The following is a 19255-nucleotide window of genomic DNA, read 5'->3' as shown; positions in this document are numbered from 1 at the left end:
ACTCCCTTCAGTGCTGTGGCCACCCTTTCCTGCTGTGCTCTCAGGTCATTTGTGCCTGTTTGTATTATTATGTGGCTAGGTGAACCTAGTTGGTCCCCAGACCGAAGGTCTAGGGTGCGCTGGGTGTTTGGACACCAGTGTTCGGGATTTTTGATCTTTCTTGTAAATGTGTCCCATTTGAGTCCATTCGGAGTACATTATGTGTCTTGTGTATTTCCTCAGTGGGTGTTGAGGGGTTGTCAGGAGGGCTATCAGGGTGGCTGTCAGGGGTGGTGGTCAAAGGGGATGAGATCCCCTGGGCCTAGGGTTCTTCATTTGTCTGTCCCACTGTGGTTTTGATGCTATGGTCAGGGGTGGGCTGTTCTGAAAACTTTTCTGTGGGGTGGCCACCTCTCTAGCAGGTTGTTCTCTGTCACATGTCATCCCCCTCACCCTCTTCTCCAGCAGTCTGATCCTCTCCTCCATCCCCCTCACCCTCTTCTCCATCAGTCTGATCCTCTCCTCCATCCCCCTCACCCTCTTCTCCATCAGTCTGATCCTCTCCTCTAGTGCTCTGTTCTTCTCCTGCTCTTTGTCCTGTTTATGTTGTCTCACTACAGTCCAGAGTGCAGACATGTCTCTCTCCACCTCCAGCTCTCCAGGTCTAGTTAAGGGGTTGTTGTTGTGCTGGACTGTTGACTGGGTCTGTGCTGACTGGAGTGTAATCACCTGCTATTCCAGCTCCACCTGTCTTGCCTCCACCTGGGTGAATTTATCCTTCATTTCAATGAGGGAGTAGTACTCTGTGCTGGGAGGTTGACTTTCCGCTTGGGGTTGTTCGTCTGTGGGGTTTTAAAATGAAGAGGTCTGGTCTGACCAGGGGGTATCTTTCCCAAGGGAGAGTTTCTCTTGCCGAGCTAATTCTTTGATTAGGTGAAAGTCCAGCTGAAACTGTTTGGGGTTGCCCTGTACCAATACTGTTCCAGACTTATAGAGATTTATATTAGCTGACTCAGATTCCTCGTTGTCTAATATCCTGAGTTTCCACTCCTCGTTAACACCCCCCCTCTTAACAGAGTGGTAGTGTATTAATATAGCACTGTGCCATGCCAGGGGATGGTCTGTGTGGAAGATTACGTTGCTTATGTTCCCATTTTTAATAACAGTCAGCAAAACATGTCTCTTGATTTTCCATAAGGAGCTTCATTCTGTACTATTTTCTTGCCTTATCATTTTTTACATACAGAGGGTACTCTATTTGAATTACCTCTGAACAACAGCTTCAAAGACTTCTGCATTTGTTTGGGGTAGCCTGTTTGATTCTCATGCCATTGGGCTAAAGGGCTCTGACTCCTCTCACTTGACACGTCAGTGCTAATTGAAGCTGTATCTCTTTGTCCTAGCAGGCTTGGTAGTCCATCTCCTTGTCCTAGCAGGCTTGGTAGTCCAACTCCTTGTCCTAGCAGGCTTGGTAGTTCAACTCCTTGTCCAAGCAGGCTTGGTAGTCCATCTCCTTGTCCTAGCAGGCTTGGTAGTCCATCTCCTTGTCCTAGCAGGCTTGGTAGTCCAACTCCTTGTCCTAGCAGGCTTGGTAGTCCAACTCCTTGCCCAAGCAGGCTTGGTAGTCCATCTCCTTGTCCTAGCAGGCTTGGTAGTCCATCTCCTTGTCCAAGCAGGCTTGGTAGTCCATCTCCTTGTCCTAGCAGGCTTGGTAGTCCATCTCCTTGTCCTAGCAGGCTTGGTAGTCCATCTCCTTGTCCTAGCAGGCTTGGTAGTCCATCTCCTTGTCCTAGCAGGCTTGGTAGTCCATCTCCTTGTCCTAGCAGGCTTGGTAGTCCAACTCAGCTTTCAGTCCTCATAAAGTATATCATTGTAATGTATTTTTCTTCTCGGCTTTTGAATATAAAATATAGCTTCAGACTAAACATTACTCACTCAGTTCCAGGTTGGATGGTGTTTTCAGTTTGTTTGCCAGAGCATTTGCTGTATAGCTTGGGCCTTCCAGGTAATTCCGTAATTCCATCCAAAATCAGGTTGTCGGCTTTGAGTTTTGATCTATAGCGAAGTTTATGCTGTGGAGGGTAGAATCCTGTCCCTGACAAAAAAATCAAAGTTTACAGTGGCTTGCAAAATTATTCACCCCCCTTGGCATTTTTCCAATTTTGTTGCCTTACAAATTAAAATATTAAAATATATCTTTGGGGGGTTTGTATCATTTGATTTACACAACACCTTGAAGATAAAAACATATTTTTTATTGCGAAACAAACAAAAAATAACACAAAAAAACTGAACTTGAGCATGCATAACTAATTCACACCCCCAAAGTCAATACTTTGTAGAGACACCTTTTGCAGCAATTACAGCTGCACGTCTCTTGTGGTATGTCTCTATAAGCTTAGCACATCTAGCTACTGGAATGTTTGCCCATTCTTCAAGGGAAAACTGGTGTACAGCAATCTTTAAGTCATTCCACAGATTCTCAATAGGATTGAGGTTTGGACATTGACTAGGCCATTCCATGACATTTAAATGTTTCCACTTAAACCACTCAAGTCATGCTTTAGCTGTATTCTCAGGGCCATTGTCCTGCTGGAAGGTTTCCCTCAAGAATGTCCCTGTATTTAGCACCATCCATCATTACTTAAATTCTGACCAGTTTCCCAGTTCCTGCCGTTGAAAAACCTTCCCACCGCTTGATTCTGCCACAACTATTCTTCACTGTGGAGATGGTGTTCACGGGGTGATGAGGGGTGTTGGGTTTACATTTTCCTTGATGGCCAAAAAGCTCGATTTCAGTCTCATCTGACCAGAGTACCTTCTTCCATACGTTTGGTGAGTCTCCCACATGTATTTTGGTGAACACCAAACGTGTTTGCTTATTTTTTTCTTTAAACAATGGCTTTTTTTATGGCCACTCTTCCGTAAAACTCAACTCTGTGGAGTGTATGTCTTAAAGTGGTCCTATGGACAGATACTCCAATCTCCACTGTGGAGCTTCACAGCTCCTTCAGGGTTATCTTTGGTCTCTTTGTTGCCTCTCTGATTAATGCCCTCCTTGCCTGGTCCGTGAGTTTTGGTGGGCGGCCCTCTCTTGGCAGGTTTGTTGTGGTGCCATATTCTTTCCATTTTATAATATTGGATTTAATGGTGCTCTGTAGGATGTTCAAAGTTTCTGATATTTTTTTCATAACCCAACACTGATCTGTACTTCTCCACCACTTGGTCACTGTCCTGTTTGGAGAGCTCCTTGACACTTAGATTGCACACAGGTGGACTTTATTTAACAAATTATTTGACTTCTGAAGGTAATTGGTTGCACCAGATCTTATTTAGGGGCTTCCTAGCAAAGGTGTTGAATACATATGCACGTACCACTTTTCCATTTTTTAAAATTGTTTTACTTCACCAATTTGGACTATTTTGTGTATGTCCATTACTTGCAATCCAAATAAAAATCTATTTAATTTACAGGTTGTAATGCCTCAAAATAGGAAAAATGCCAAAGGGAATGAATACTTTTGCAAGGCACTGTATCTATTGCTCATGCATGACCTCTCTGTCCTTTGTCTCTTCTCCATCACCCCAATGAAGAGACACCATCAGTTATTCTCTTCTCTATCTCCATCACCCCAGTGAAGAGACACCATCAGTTATTCTCTTCTCTATCTCCATCACCCCAGTGAAGAGACAGAGGCATCAGTCATTGTGTGAGAGAGGAGATAATGAAGCATGAAGCGACTCGGTAGCAAGGAGTAACAGGCTTCCATCCACCCACACTGCACAGCAGGTACAGTGGGACTCGGCAGTTGCAGTCTTTTGTACTGTCTTAGAATCTTACCTTAACCATCCTTTACTTTCACAGTACCCGAACACGTTTGTAAAAAAAAAATAAAAAAATGTCCTACCTTAGTTTTCAAAACCTCCCACAATGCCTCTCCGCATGTCAGGTCCATTTAACTCCTGAGAGTCAATTTCTTGCTCAAAGCTATGAGCGTTTAGCCTCTTTATAATGCTATTCTGAAGACTCTGGCTGTAGTGTCTATTTCTTTGAGTGTTAACTGTAACCTGGGTGTCCTCTTTAGCCTTGTCTACAAGGCTTGCTGCCAAATGTGCCTTGTTTCAGCATGTTCAAAAACATTTTTTTTGAGTGCTCTTTGTTGTTGTTATATATATTATTTTTTACATCCGAGGCACATGACGTTCATTTACTGTACATCGCACCCACTCAGTTGCCAGTTTAATCCCTCCAGTCATTTCTAGACCGAAGCTCCCTACCTTTTGGCATGTTCTACAGCCCAACGTTTAATGATGCATGACAAGCCAGGGGTTATACATTTGCTTGTTCTTGAACTGCAAATTGCACCTGCTCCGAGCACTTTGTCAGTGGATGCACTGCCCCCCTCCCCCCAAGCTCCCCGCCTTCTTCTCCCACTGAGTCTGACTCGCCTACTAACTAGTGGAGGGATTAGCAGCGCTGCTAGCTAAGGCATCGTGTCAGGAACAGTTTGCCCCCCACTACTCTCTTCTTCTCCTGGATTAGCAGCACTGCTAGCTAAGGCATCGAGATCAGGAACAGTTTGCCCCCCACTCCTCTCCTCTTCTCCTCCTCTTCTCCTGGATTAGCAGCACTGCTAGCTAAGGCATCGACATCAGGAACAGTTTGCCCCCATCTCCTCTCCTCTTCTCCTCCTCTTCTCCTGGATTAGCAGCACTGCTAGCTAAGGCTTCGACATCAGGAACAGTTTGCCCCCCTCTCCTCTCCTCTTCTCCTCCTCTTCTCCTGGATTAGCAGCACTGCTAGCTAAGGCATCGAGATCAGGAACAGTTTTCCCCCACTCCTCTCCTCTTCTCCTGGATTAGCAGCACTGCTAGCTAAGGCATCGACATCAGGAACAGTTTGCCACCCTCTCCTCTCCTCTTCTCCTCCTCTTCTCCTGGATTAGCAGCGCTGCTAGCTAAGGCATCGACATCAGGAACAGTTTGCCCCCCCTCTCCTCTCCTCTCCTCTTCGCCTCCTCTTCTCCTGGATTAGCAGCACTGCTAGCTAAGGCATGGACATCAGGAACAGTTTGCCCCCTCTCCTCTCCTCTTCTCCTGGATTAGCAGCACTGCTAACTAGGGCATCGACATCAGGAACAGTTTGCCACCCTCTCCTCTCCTCTTCTCCTCCTCTTCTCCTGGATTAGCAGCGCTGCTAGCTAAGGCATCGACATCAGGAACAGTTTGCCCCCCACTCCTCTCCTCTTCTCCTGGATTAGCAGCACTTAGCAGCATCAGGAACAGTTTGCCACCCTCTCCTCTCCTCTTCTCCTCCTCTTCTCCTGGATTAGCAGCGCTGCTAGCTAAGGCATCGACATCAGGAACAGTTTGCCCCCCACTCCTCTCCTCTTCTCCTGGATTAGCAGCACTGCTAGCTAAGGCATCGACATCAGGAACAGTTTGCCACCCTCTCCTCTTCTCCTCCTCTTCTCCTCCTCTTCTCCTGGATTAGCAGCACTGCTAGCTAAGGCATTGACATCAGGAACAGTTTGCCCCCCTCTCCTCTCCTCTTCTCCTGGATTAGCAGCGCTGCTAAGGCATCGACATCAGGAACAGTTTGCCACCCTCTCCTCTTCTCCTCCTCTTCTCCTCCTCTTCTCCTGGATTAGCAGCACTGCTAGCTAAGGCATTGACATCAGGAACAGTTTGCCCCCCACTCCTCTCCTCTCCTCCATCGCTGAAAGTTCTCTGGCTTTTTCTGTTTTCGATTCACCGTCTTTTTCTGGATTTTGGGACTTGAAAAATGTCATCAAACTTAATTAGCTTTTTCTTATCCATTATTTTTTTTCGCTTTCCCATGATTCTAATTCAGTAGGGAGATATCTAGCCTAGGCTACTTAACTTTATTATGTAAGGACCTCTTCACTAGCTGACCACCATTCCATAACCTTTTAGTTTTTTTCACCTTTATTTAACCAGGTAGTCTAGTTGAGAACACCTTTATTTAACCAGGTAGGCTAGTTGAGAACACCTTTATTTAACCAGGTAGGCTAGTTGAGAACACCTTTATTTAACCAGGTAGGCTAGTTGAGAACACCTTTATTTAACCAGGTAGGCTAGTTGAGAACACCTTTATTTAACCAGGTAGGCTAGTTGAGAACACCTTTATTTAACCAGGTAGGCTAGTTGAGAACAAGTTCTCATTTACAGCTGTGACCTGGCCAGGATAAAGCAAAGCAGTGCGACACAAACAAGAGTTACACACGGAATAAACCAGCTTACAGTCAATAACACAATAGAAACATGTACAAATAAGAGAGCAGGTCTGGAATCAGTGTGTCAGGATAGGATGATTAAACAGAAGGATCACGATGCTTTTACATATTCTCTTTCTGGGGGGTTGGAGAAAGAACGAGGTGGCAACTTGATTCAACACCAATCGCTTTTATTAGAACGTCTGAAGTGCGAACAGTGAAACAATTAAGAAATCATGCCGCGAGAGGTACCGAATCTGGGACAAATAGGTGCCTGAACAAACAAAGTCAGATCTGAGAGGTGCTAGAATGAAGCATTTGCCGGAGACAGTTTTTTCCACCACCATCAACAAAACACCAAATGATGGAATTTCTTGTGGAAGAATGGTGCTGCATCCATCTAATAGTAGAAAATAAGCCAATTCACATTAAAGTCATTCTGGCTTGTGGCCCTAGTGGTTAGAACGCTGGGCCAGCAAACAGATCCCTGAGCTGACAAGGTAAAAATCTGTCGTTCAGAGCAAGGCAGTTGGCCCACTGTTTCTCGGGTGCTGAGGATGTCGATGTCGACTTTGGCAGCGCCCCCCCCGACACCTCTCTGATTCAGAGGGGTTGAAGGCATTTAGTTGTACAACTGACTAGTTATCTCCCTCTCCCTTGTGGTGACCCAACACCCTTTTAAGACACTTTATGTTGGGGTTTCCAGTATTTTGGCAGTTATGTGTACGTTTCCAGTATTCTGGCAGTTATGTGTACGTTTCCAGTATTCTGGCAGTTATGTGTACGTTTCCAGTATTCTGGCAGTTATGTGTACGTTTCCAGTATTCTGGCAGTTATGTGTACGTTTCCAGTATTCTGGCAGTTATGTGTACGTTTCCAGTATTCTGGCAGTTATGTGTACGTTTCCAGTATTTTGGCAGTTATGTGTACGTTTCCAGTATTTTGGCAGTTATGTGTACGTTTCCAGTATTCTGGCAGTTATGTGTACGTTTCCAGTATTCTGGCAGTTATGTGTACGTTTCCAGTATTCTGGCAGTTATGTGTACGTTTCCAGTATTTTGGCAGTTATGTGTACGTTTCCAGTATTCTGGCAGTTATGTGTACGTTTCCAGTATTTTGGCAGTTATGTGTACGTTTCCAGTATTTTGGCAGTTATGTGTACGTTTCCAGTATTTTGGCAGTTATGTGTACGTTTCCAGTATTTTGGCAGTTATGTGTACGTTTCCAGTATTTTGGCAGTTATGTGTACGTTTCCAGTATTCTGGCAGTTATGTGTACGTTTCCAGTATTTTGGCAGTTATGTGTACGTTTCCAGTATTTTGGCAGTTATGTGTACGTTTCCAGTATTCTGGCAGTTATGTGTACGTTTCCAGTATTTTGGCAGTTATGTGTACGTTTCCAGTATTCTGGCAGTTATGTGTACGTTTCCAGTATTTTGGCAGTTATGTGTACGTTTCCAGTATTCTGGCAGTTATGTGTACGTTTCCAGTATTCTGGCAGTTATGTGTACGTTTCCAGTATTTTGGCAGTTATGTGTACGTTTCCAGTATTCTGGCAGTTATGTGTACGTTTCCAGTATTCTGGCAGTTATGTGTACGTTTCCAGTATTTTGGCAGTTATGTGTACGTTTCCAGTATTCTGGCAGTTATGTGTACGTTTCCAGTATTTTGGCAGTTATGTGTACGTTTCCAGTATTCTGGCAGTTATGTGTACTTTTCCAGTATTCTGGCAGTTATGTGTACGTTTCCAGTATTTTGGCAGTTATGTGTACGTTTCCAGTATTCTGGCAGTTATGTGTACGTTTCCAGTATTTTGGCAGTTATGTGTACGTTTCCAGTATTTTGGCAGTTATGTGTACGTTTCCAGTATTCTGGCAGTTATGTGTATGTTTCCAGTATTCTGGCAGTTATGTGTATGTTTCCAGTATTTTGGCAGTTATGTGTACGTTTCCAGTATTTTGGCAGTTATGTGTATGTTTCCAGTATTTTGGCAGTTATGTGTACGTTTCCAGTATTCTGGCAGTTATGTGTACGTTTCCAGTATTTTGGCAGTTATGTGTACGTTTCCAGTATTCTGGCAGTTATGTGTACGTTTCCAGTATTTTGGCAGTTATGTGTACGTTTCCAGTATTCTGGCAGTTATGTGTATGTTTCCAGTATTTTGGCAGTTATGTGTGCCTCCAATTTGTAGAGATGTTTCTTGAGATGAGTATATATATATTCTGTGCAATAGACTATAGTTGCACTTACGTATGTGCACCAGTCAACTTTGTTCAGCTCTAAAGGGTTGGGATTGGTAACCTTATTCTTCAGCTTGAATTGTCTCCACCTGCACAGCTGAATTTCTAACTTTTCAGTGGCACGAACGTCAAGACGAGCAGACCAAAGGAGCAGCTTGCATTGTGTTCCACATCTTTTTTAAAAATCCAAAGTGAAACTAGAAACAAAACCACAAAACTTACAAAGACCGCAACGACGTAGTGCCCAAACACACTAACACAAACTGTATCCCACCAAGCAGGTGGGAGATAGGGCTTCCTAAATATGATCCCAAATTAGAGGCAACGATTGCCAGCTGCCTCTAATTGGGAACCATACAAATCCACCAACATAGAAATGCACATTATATACACCCCCCCCTAGTCACACCCTGACCAAAACCACTATAGAGAATCCACGGGCTCTCTATGGTCAGGGCATGACACACAGCTGGCTAAGATGTTCTCAAGAGGGTGGTTTTGTGTGTGTTTGCGATACAGAGGTACAGCCTGGGTCTCCATTTAGAATAGTATAATGCACACAAAAAAAAGTCATTGAAATGTGGTTGCGTATCAGCAGTTTTCCTCTTCTCAGCAAAAACATTTTAGATTTGTATGTTAGTCTAAGCAGCTATCTATACTTGTTGTAATCTTGGTCGAATTACTGACCAAGCACACAGGGAACGTGCCCAGAGGCCCTGACCTACAGGGAGCCTCCATTGATTTTGTTTGTCACTCTCACTCAGATATCATATTACCTTGGTGGAAGTCATGGACACATGTGTCCAATTTCAGAAAACTAAGGGTGGTGGTATGTAGACTAACTGTAATATGAAGATGTGGTGGTGGTGTGTAGATTACTGTAATATGAAGATGTGGTGGTATGTAGATTACTGTAATATGAAGATGTAGTGGTGTGTAGACTACTGTAATATGAAGATGTGGTGGTATGTAGACTACTGTAATATGAAGATGTGGTGGTGTGTAGACTACTGTAATATGAAGATGTGGTGGTATGTAGACTACTGTAATATGAAGATGTGGTGGTATGTAGACTACTGTAATATGAAGATGTGGTGGTGTGTATATTACTGTAATATGAAGATGTGGTGGTGTGTAGATTACTGTAATATGAAGATGTGGTGGTGTGTAGATTACTGTAATATGAAGATGTGGTGGTATGTAGATTACTGTAATATGAAGATGTGGTGGTGGTGTGTAGATTACTGTAATATGAAGATGTGGTATGTAGATTACTGTAATATGAAGATGTGGTGGTGGTGTGTAGATTACTGTAATATGAAGATGTGGTGGTGGTGTGTAGATTACTGTAATATGAAGATGTGGTGGTGGTGTGTAGATTACTGTAATATGAAGATGTGGTGGTATGTAGACTACTGTAATATGAAGATGTGGTGGTGGAATGTAGATTACTGTAATATGAAGATGTGGTGGTATGTAGACTACTGTAATATGAAGAGATGATGTGTTTACTGCAGCCCTGTATAGGCAGACTGTTGGTGTGTTTACTGCAGCCCTGTATAGGCCAGACTGTTGGTGTGTTTACTGCAGCCCTGTTTAGGACAGACTGTTGGTGTGTTTACTGCAGCCCTGTATAGGCCAGACTGTTGGTGTGTTTACTGCAGCCCTGTATAGGCCAGACTGTTGGTGTGTTTACTGCAGCCCTGTATAGGCCAGACTGTTGGTGTGTTTACTGCAGCCCTGTATAGGCCAGACTGTTGGTGTGTTTACTGCAGCCCTGTTTAGGACAGACTGTTGGTGTGTTTACTGCAGCCCTGTTTAGGCCAGACTGTTGGTGTGTTTACTGCAGCCCTGTTTAGGACAGACTGTTGGTGTGTTTACTGCAGCCCTGTGATCCTAGCTGCCAGAGGCTATGTAGTAATAACGCTACAACAGGAAACAGAAGCGGCACAAACCTGGAAGACTCAAACCTGCCAGATCAGTTCATAACCCTGTCCTGAGGCAGAAATCTGCACAGACTTTACCAGGTAGTTCACACTCCTGTCCTGAGGCAGAGATCTGCACAGACTTTACCAGGTAGTTCATACTCCTGTCCTGAGGCAGAGATCTGCACAGACTTTACCAGGTAGTTCATACTCCTGTCCTGAGGCAGAGGTCTGCACAGACTTTACCAGGTAGTTCATACTCCTGTCCTGAGGCAGAGATCTGCACAGACTTTACCAGGTAGTTCATACTCCTGTCCTGAGGCAGAGATCTGCACAGACTTTACCAGGTAGTTCATACTCCTGTCTTGAGGCAGAGATCTGCACAGACTTTACCAGGTAGTTCATACTCCTGTCCTGAGGCAGAGATCTGCACAGACTTTACCAGGTAGTTCATACTCCTGTCCTGAGGCAGAGATCTGCACAGACTTTACCAGGTAGTTCATACTCCTGTCTTGAGGCAGAGATCTGCACAGACTTTACCAGGTAGTTCATACTCCTGTCCTGAGGCAGAGATCTGCACAGACTTTACCAGGTAGTTCATACTCCTGTCCTGAGGCAGAGATCTGCACAGACTTTACCAGGTAGTTCATACTCCTGTCCTGAGGCAGAGATCTGCACAGACTTTACCAGGTAGTTCATACTCCTGTCCTGAGGCAGAGATCTGCACAGACTTTACCAGGTAGTTCATACTCCTGTCCTGAGGCAGAGATCTGCACAGACTTTACCAGGTAGTTCATACTCCTGTCCTGAGGCAGAGATCTGCACAGACTTTACCAGGTAGTTCATACTCCTGTCCTGAGGCAGAGATCTGCACAGACTTTACCAGGTAGTTCATACTCCTGTCCTGAGGCAGAGATCTGCACAGACTTTACCAGGTAGTTCATACTCCTGTCCTGAGGCAGAGATCTGCACAGACTTTACCAGGTAGTTCATACTCCTGTCCTGAGGCAGAGATCTGCACAGACTTTACCAGGTAGTTCATACTCCTGTCCTGAGGCAGAGATCTGCATAGGCTTTACCAGGTAGTTCATACTCCTGTCCTGAGGCAGAGATCTGCACAGACTTTACCAGGTAGTTCATACTCCTGTCCTGAGGCAGAGACCTGCACAGGCTTTACCAGGTAGTTCATAACCCTGTCCTGAGGCAGAGACCTGCACAGGCTTTACCAGGTAGTTCATAACCCTGTCCTGAGGCAGAGATCTGCATAGGCTTTACCAGGTAGTTCATACTCCTGTCCTGAGGTTCAACACTGATTGTACACTGAAGGAGTTCTCTGCTGCATGGGGATAGACGAGATTAAGAGCAACAAGCAACGCTCGGGTTTTAGGGTTTTAGAGATTCTAGCAATAAAAAGAACAGAAGAACTAAACCTCCTGGTGCAACCAGACAGACAGACAGACAGACAGACAGACAGACAGACAGACAGACAGACAGACAGACAGACAGACAGACAGACAGACAGACAGACAGACAGACAGACAGACAGAAAAGCCTTCACCACAGGTTGGACTTGTTGTAGAAATACAAGAGACAAACACACGTGCATCACATTGTGACACACATTGAGCCTTTCCTCTTGCCAATAACTCTCTATTTTTCCTTCAGCTTTTGACACTTCGGCTTATTACGATCAACACCCTGTTTGTGATGTCATTCCCGATACAGGAAGTGCAGGGACGTCTGTGACATTCAACAAGAACGGAGATGCACCGGGACGTTACGACCTGTTCCAGTACCAGATGGACAACAACAGCTCCCCGGGATACAAGAACGTTGGACAGTGGATGGAAACGCTACAACTCAACGTGAGTACTCTATGTGTTGTAATTTATGGTGTGTGTGTGTGTTGTGTGTGTGTGTGTGTGTGTGTGTGTGTGTGTGTGTGTGTGTGTGTGTGTGTGTGTGTGTGTGTGTGTGTGTGTGTGTGTGTGTGTGTGTGTGTGTGTGTGTGTGTGTGTGTGTGTGTGTTGTGTGTTGTGTGTGTGTGTGTGTGTGTGTGTGTGTGTGTGTGTGTGTGTGTGTGTGTGTGTGTGTGTGTGTGTGTCTGTGTGTGTGGTGTGTGTGTGTGGTGTGTGTGTGTGGTGTGTCTGTGTGTGTGTGTGTGTGTGTGTGTGTGTGTGTGTGTGTGTGTGTGTGTGTGTGTGTGTGTGTGTGTGTGTGTGTGTCTGTGTGTGTCTGTGTGTGTGTGTGTGTGTCTGTGTGTCTGTGTGTGTGTGTGTGTGTGTGTGTGTGTGTGCGCGTGCGTGCGCATGTGTAATGTGTAATTGGGGTGATATGAACCCCACGCCTAACCATAATCCCATGAGGTAATCCTTGTGATTCAAGGATAACATTTAGATTTAGAAGTCTTATACAAGGCTACGAGTGTGTGTGTGTGTGTGTATGTGTGCGTGCGTGCGTTTGCGTGCGAGCATTTTCATGCATTCATCTGCGGTTACATACATTATCTGCTTGTGTTCATGTGAGTATACCGTAACCACAGCAAACCCATAGATTTGAAAGACTCCTGCTATCTAAGAGGATGTCGACATGTGAACCTTACAGACTGTGTGGTCTCTCTGTTAGTGGATAGATGGTATACATCTGTAATGATTGTCACCGTAATCCTAATTCATTAACCACATCACCCACTTGCCTCTAATCCTAATTAATTAACCCCAACACTCACCTGCCTCTAATCCTAATGCATTAACCACATCACCCAACTGCCTCTAATCCTAATTCATTAACCACAAAACCCACCTGCCTCTAATCCTAATTCATTAACCACATCACCCACCTACCTCTAACCCTACTTCATTAACCACATCACCCACCTGCCTCTAATCCTAATTCATTAACCACAACACCCACCTGCCTCTAATCATAATTCATTAACCACATCCCCCACCTTCCTCTAATCCTAATTAATTAACCACAACACCCACCTGCCCCTAATCCTAATTCATTAACCACAACACCCACATGCCCCTAATCCCAATTCATTAACCACAACACCCACCTACCCCTAATCCTAATTCATTAACCACAACACCCACCTGCCCCTAATCCTAATTCATTAACCACAACACCCACCTGCCTCAGCTCCAGTTTCATTAACCACACCACCCACCTGCCCGTAATCCTAATTCATTAACCACACCACCCACCTGCCTCTAATCCTAATTCATTAACCACATCACCCAACTGCCTCTAATCCTAATTCATTAACCACAAACCCACCTGCCTCTAATCCTAATTCATTAACCACATCACCCACCTACCTCTAATCCTAATTCATTAACCACATCACCCACCTGCCTCTAATCCTAATTCATTAACCACATCACCCACCTGCCTCTAATCCTAATTCATTAACCACAACACCCACCTGCCTCTAATCCTAATTCATTAACCACACCACCCACCTGCCCTAATCCCAATTCATTAACCACAACACCCGCCCCTAATCCTAATTCATTAACCACAACACCCACCTGCCTCAGCTCCAGTTTCATTAACCACAACACCCACCTGCCTCTAATCCCAATTCATTAACCACACCACCCCCCTGCCTCTAATCCCAATTCATTAACCACAACACCCACCTGCCTCAGCTCCAGTTTCATTAACCACACCACCCACCTGCCTCTAATCCTAATTCATTAACCACAACACCCACATGCCCCTAATCCCAATTCATTAACCACAACACCCGCCCCTAATCCTAATTCATTAACCACAACACCCACCTGCCCCTAATCCCAATTCATTAACCACAACACCCACCTGCCTCAGCTCCAGTTTCATTAACCACAACACCCACCTGCCTCTAATCCTAATTCATTAACCACAACACCCCCTGCCCCTAATCCCAATTCATTAACCACAGCACCCACCTAATCCTCAGCTCCAGTTTCATTAACCACAACACCCACCTGCCCCAATCCAGTTTCATTAACCACAACACCCACCTGCCCCTAATCCTAATTCATTAACCACAACACCCACCTGCCTCTAATCCTAATGCATTAACCACAACACCCACCTGCCCCTAATCCTAATTCATTAACCACAACACCCACCTGCCCCTAATCCTAATTAATTAACCATACCACCCACCTGCCTCTAATCCTAATTCATTAACCACAACACCCACCTGCCCCTAATCCTAATTCATTAACCACAACACCCACCTGCCCCTAATCCTAATTCATTAACCACAACACCCACCTGCCCCTAATCCTAATTCATTAACCACAACACCCACCTGCCCCTAATCCTAATTCATTAACCACACTACTCACCTGCCCCTAATCTTAATTCATTAACCACAACACCCACCTGCCCCTAATCCTAATTCATTAACCACAGCACCCATCCGCCTCGGCTCCCGTTTCTCATTCAGAACCATTGCTGTTTCCCTGTCCCCTTTGTGGAGCATTGCTGTTGTCCAGGACCGATAGGACATAGTGTACCAGCGTGCTTTTTGGGATACAACCCACGTCTCTTCTCTGGTCTGTGCTGCTTCCCAGCAGCAGTAAATGATTCACCTCCACTCTCCACAAGTAAGACAGATGTATCATATTCCAGCATTCCGGGCCTTAAAATGGATTCATCACACCGACCTCTGTTTGTTATTGGAGCCGTATTCTCAGGCCACTATGGGCATGGCTCTGGTTTACGTGGTTCCCTATTCCCTACGTAGTGCACTACTTTTGACCAGGCCTCATCGCTCTGCACTATAAAGTTAATAGGTTACCATTTGGTACGAAACCTTTGGCGAGTCTGCAGATTAAAGCCCTGTTTGCCGTATCGGCTCAGGCTTGTTTGGCCCAGTTAATAATAACGGGAGACAATAAGAAGTCATGTCTGAATATTCGCTTCTTTTGAAGAGAGACAGTAAACTTTGATTGAACTATACATTACACATTCATGTATAGGAGACAAATCATGCCTCAGGGGAGATGCACTCATTATAACTGTATAATGTAGCGACATTAACCCAACACCTAGTGACCTCATCAAGAGATTGGCGCCTGTTGATGTAGCGGTTATTAAGGTGTTTGGTTTGACTGTCAATGGACACGGGTTTGAATCCCCGTTGGGGCTACACACGACTTTGCTTCAGTATATAAATGACTGTATAGCTAGCGCCTAGCCTAGTGCTGACACACATCCTTCTGTTCTGTTTTCTCACAGGATGTGTCCCAAAACGGCACCATATTCCCTATTTAGTGCACTACTTTTGACCAAAGCCCTATGCGCCCTGGTCAAAAGTAATGCGCTACATAGGGAATAGGGTGCCGTTTTGGGAGGCGACCCACACCTTACAGACTGGTTGGTTTCCTCATGACAACCCTTCTGCCTTAGTGGGATGGGAAAACATGTACGCTGTGGAAATGTTGCATGCAAATATATCTATGTAGATCATACATGACACATTGATCATGTTGTTCTCATCTTTGTTCATGTATGTATTGATTAGCTAAATACACACAGGATTTGTATGTTAAGTCGCTTGGTATTATAATGTTTACACGGCTACAGATGTCACATCGGGGTTAGTTTGTGAGTCAGTAGTGGTATTAATAATGTACACAGATCTTTTAACTGTGGGGTATCTGGAAATTCTTGATTTCGATAAGAAAAAGGGTTTATAGATGTTCAACAAAAATGTTGTCTCAGTGTCTTGAATAACAAATTAAAAAAAACATACAGTTTATTATTATTTTCCCAGATGACATTAGCCCCCAGTTTTCATGAATGATTTCTCCTTCTTGTGACATCTACTATAATCCTCTCAGTCGGAGGCTGTATTAGCCCTCATTTTCAACATTATTGTCAAGATTAATTCCATTTTTACATTTATGTTCCCCATACCAACACGTGTATTATAGCCCCAGCAGTGGATTCTTTGCCTTTCTGTCCCCAAATCGATTCGACATGCTTTGTGGAATTCCATGTATATGGCTTAGTTCATCATCTTGTCCAGAAACTCGGTGGGGGGGGTATACGACGACTCTGTGGCTGAGATATAAATGGCATGTAGCCTATGGTTAGATCGTTGAGACAGTAACCCAAACGTCGCTGGATCGAGTCTGTAGTTTTTTTCCCCTGAGCAAGGCAGTTAACCCGCTGTTCCCCTGAGCAAGGCAGTTAACCCAAGGTTCCCCGTGCACTGGAGATGTGGATGCTGATTAAGGCACCCCCCCTGCATCTCTCTGATTCAGAGGGGTTGGGTTAAATGTTGAAGGCACATTACAGTTGATGGCATTCAGCTGTACAGCTGACTAGATATCCCCCTTCTGACCAGATCACTATGGTGCACTAAAATAGGGAATAGGGAGCGATTTAGAACCGACCATGTCTCTGTTATGATAAAGCCTCTCTCCCCGGTCTCCCCCCGGACACGACTGCTGAGTCACAGATGACTCCAGCTCAGACTCCAAAGATTGCCCCTCAGCTCCCCATGAAAATGTCATATGCAGTGTGGGGGAATGAAAAACTTGTACAGAGGGTGTTTGGGATTATGTGACTGCCATATAAAGACGAGTAAAGACATGAAGTCAAATGAAGTTCCTTTAGTTTGTCCTTTTGAGCTACTTTCTATCAGGGCTGAATGTCTACTGCATGTTGAGGTAGTCTTCTACTGGATGTTGAGGCAGGGTTCTACTGGATGTTGAGGCAGGGTTCTACTGCATGTCTACTGCATGTTGAGGTAGGTTTCTACTGGATGTTGAGGTAGGGTTCTGCTGCATGTCTACCGGATGTCAAGGTAGGGTTCTACTGGATGTCTACTGGATGTTGAGGTAGGGTTCTACAGGATGTCTACCGGATATCGAGGTAGGGTTCTACCTCATGTCTACAGGATGTTGAGGTAGGGTTCTGCTGCATGTCTACTGGATGTTGAGGTAGGGTTCTGCTGCATGTCTACTTGATGTTGAGGTAGGGCTCTACTGCATGTCTACTGGATGTCGAGGTAAGGTTCTACTTGATGTCGAGGTATGGCTCTACAGGATGTCTACTGGATGTCGATGTAGGGTTCTACTGGATGTCTACTGCATGTAGAGGTAAGGTTCTACTGGATGTCGAGGTAGGGTTCTACATGATGTCTACCGGATGTCGAGGTAGGGTTCTACTGCATGTCTACTGGATGTCGAGGTAAGGTTCTACAGGATGTCTACTGGAAGTCGAGGTAGGGATCTACAGGATGTCTACTGCATGTAGAGGTAAGGTTCTACTTGATGTCGAGGTATGGCTCTACAGGATGTCTACTGGATGTTGAGGTAGGGTTCTACAGGATGTCTACCGGATGTCGAGGTAGGGTTCTACTGGATGTCTACTGCATGTCGAGGTAGGGTTCTACTGCATGTCTACCGGATGTCGAGGTTGGGTTCTACTGGATGTCTACTGCATGTCGAGGTAAGGTTCAACTTGATGTCGAGGTATGGCTCTACAGGATGTCTACTGGATGTCGAGGTAGGGATCTACAGGATGTCTACCGGATGTCGAGGTTGGGTTCTACTGCATGTCTACTGCATGTAGAGGTAAGGTTCTACTTGATGTCGAGGTATGGCTCTACAGGATGTCTACCAGATGTCGAGGTTGGGTTCTACTGCATGTCTACTGCATGTAGAGGTAAGGTTCTACTTGATGTCGAGGTATGGTTCTACTGCATGTCTACTGGAGGTCGAGGTAGGGCTCTACAGGATGTCTACTGGATGTCGAGGTAGGGTTCTACTGCATGTCATATTAGGGTTCTACTGCAGAGTTAACTGTTGGATATCATTGTACATATAGAAACAGTAGATCCACTGTAGATTATTTCACTTTGAAAGTCACAGTAGCAGCGGGTTCAGAAACCATCACACACTCATTATTATCTCAACTGTTGCTTTATCCGTTTTGAATGCACACTTACTAGCAATCTACAGAGATAGAGAGAAAGAGAAAGAGAATGTTTGTGAGAGCAAACGAGAGAAATAGTGAGTGAGAAAGAGAGCGAGAAAGAGAGCTAGAGAAAGGAGAAAGTGAGTGAAAGACAAAAACAGAGTGCGAGCTCTTTTCTCTCTGTGATCATTCAACAGTGAAGTAGCTATATCTCCATTCCTCTGCTTTGTGTGGTTGGTTGTGATGGAAACAGTGAAACTCTTCAAAAATGCATGAATGCAGTGGTTTAGATGCATGATTACAGGCTTCATCAGAAAAACCAGTTACTATATCCCAAATGGCACCCTGTTCCCTATAAAGGGCCCATTAGGGTTCTGGTCAAAAGTAGTGCACTTTATAGGGAATAGGCTGCCGTTTGGTACACAGACTCAGCGGCAGCAGGTTGAAGCAGAAATGGAAGCAGAGAGGGAAAGATGTAAATGTAATGCAGTTCTTGATGTTTCATGCAGATCCAGCCATTAATAATGAATGAAAGTTACACAATCTTCATTTTCCTGGGCTTAAATTAGCATTTTCTTCAAAATGTGTTTTGGAGCTTTTAAGAAATGATGGCTGCCTAATGTCTCTCTCTATGGTTTAAATATGCCTTGGCTTACACCTACAAGTCACTGGCTCACGCACAATATATATATATATATATATATATATATATATATATATATATATATATATATATATATATATATATATATATTGTATTTAGAGCATCTCTCAGCGAATCAAACTCAATGCTCTGCCAAGCAATGATACAATGTTCTCTTCAATATTGATTGATAACTTGATGATCTCTGATGCTGCTATACCTCTTCAGATCTCTTCAGACCATGTTTAAAGAAGCTACAGAGAAATGATCGCCTCTGTAATGATATTTTACCTTGATCTCA

General features: G+C 44.5%; 1 protein-coding gene across 2 annotated transcripts in view; it reads left to right on the top strand.

Annotated features, from left to right (window-relative positions):
• The window catches only part of LOC118400637 (metabotropic glutamate receptor 7), a 512169-nt gene that overhangs the window by 377873 nt on the left and 115041 nt on the right, over positions 1–19255 (top strand). For both annotated transcript variants that reach the window (XM_052474151.1, XM_052474153.1), the window contains exon 7: positions 12105–12244. In XM_052474151.1, coding sequence (XP_052330111.1) covers positions 12105–12244 — 140 coding nt within the window. The remainder of the gene's footprint in view (positions 1–12104; positions 12245–19255) is intronic.

The sequence above is a fragment of the Oncorhynchus keta genome, chromosome 21, assembly GCF_023373465.1.
Source record: "Oncorhynchus keta strain PuntledgeMale-10-30-2019 chromosome 21, Oket_V2, whole genome shotgun sequence".
NCBI lineage: Eukaryota > Metazoa > Chordata > Actinopteri > Salmoniformes > Salmonidae > Oncorhynchus > Oncorhynchus keta.
Note: the sequence above shows the minus strand (reverse complement) of the source record. Positions and strands in the feature narration are given on the sequence as shown.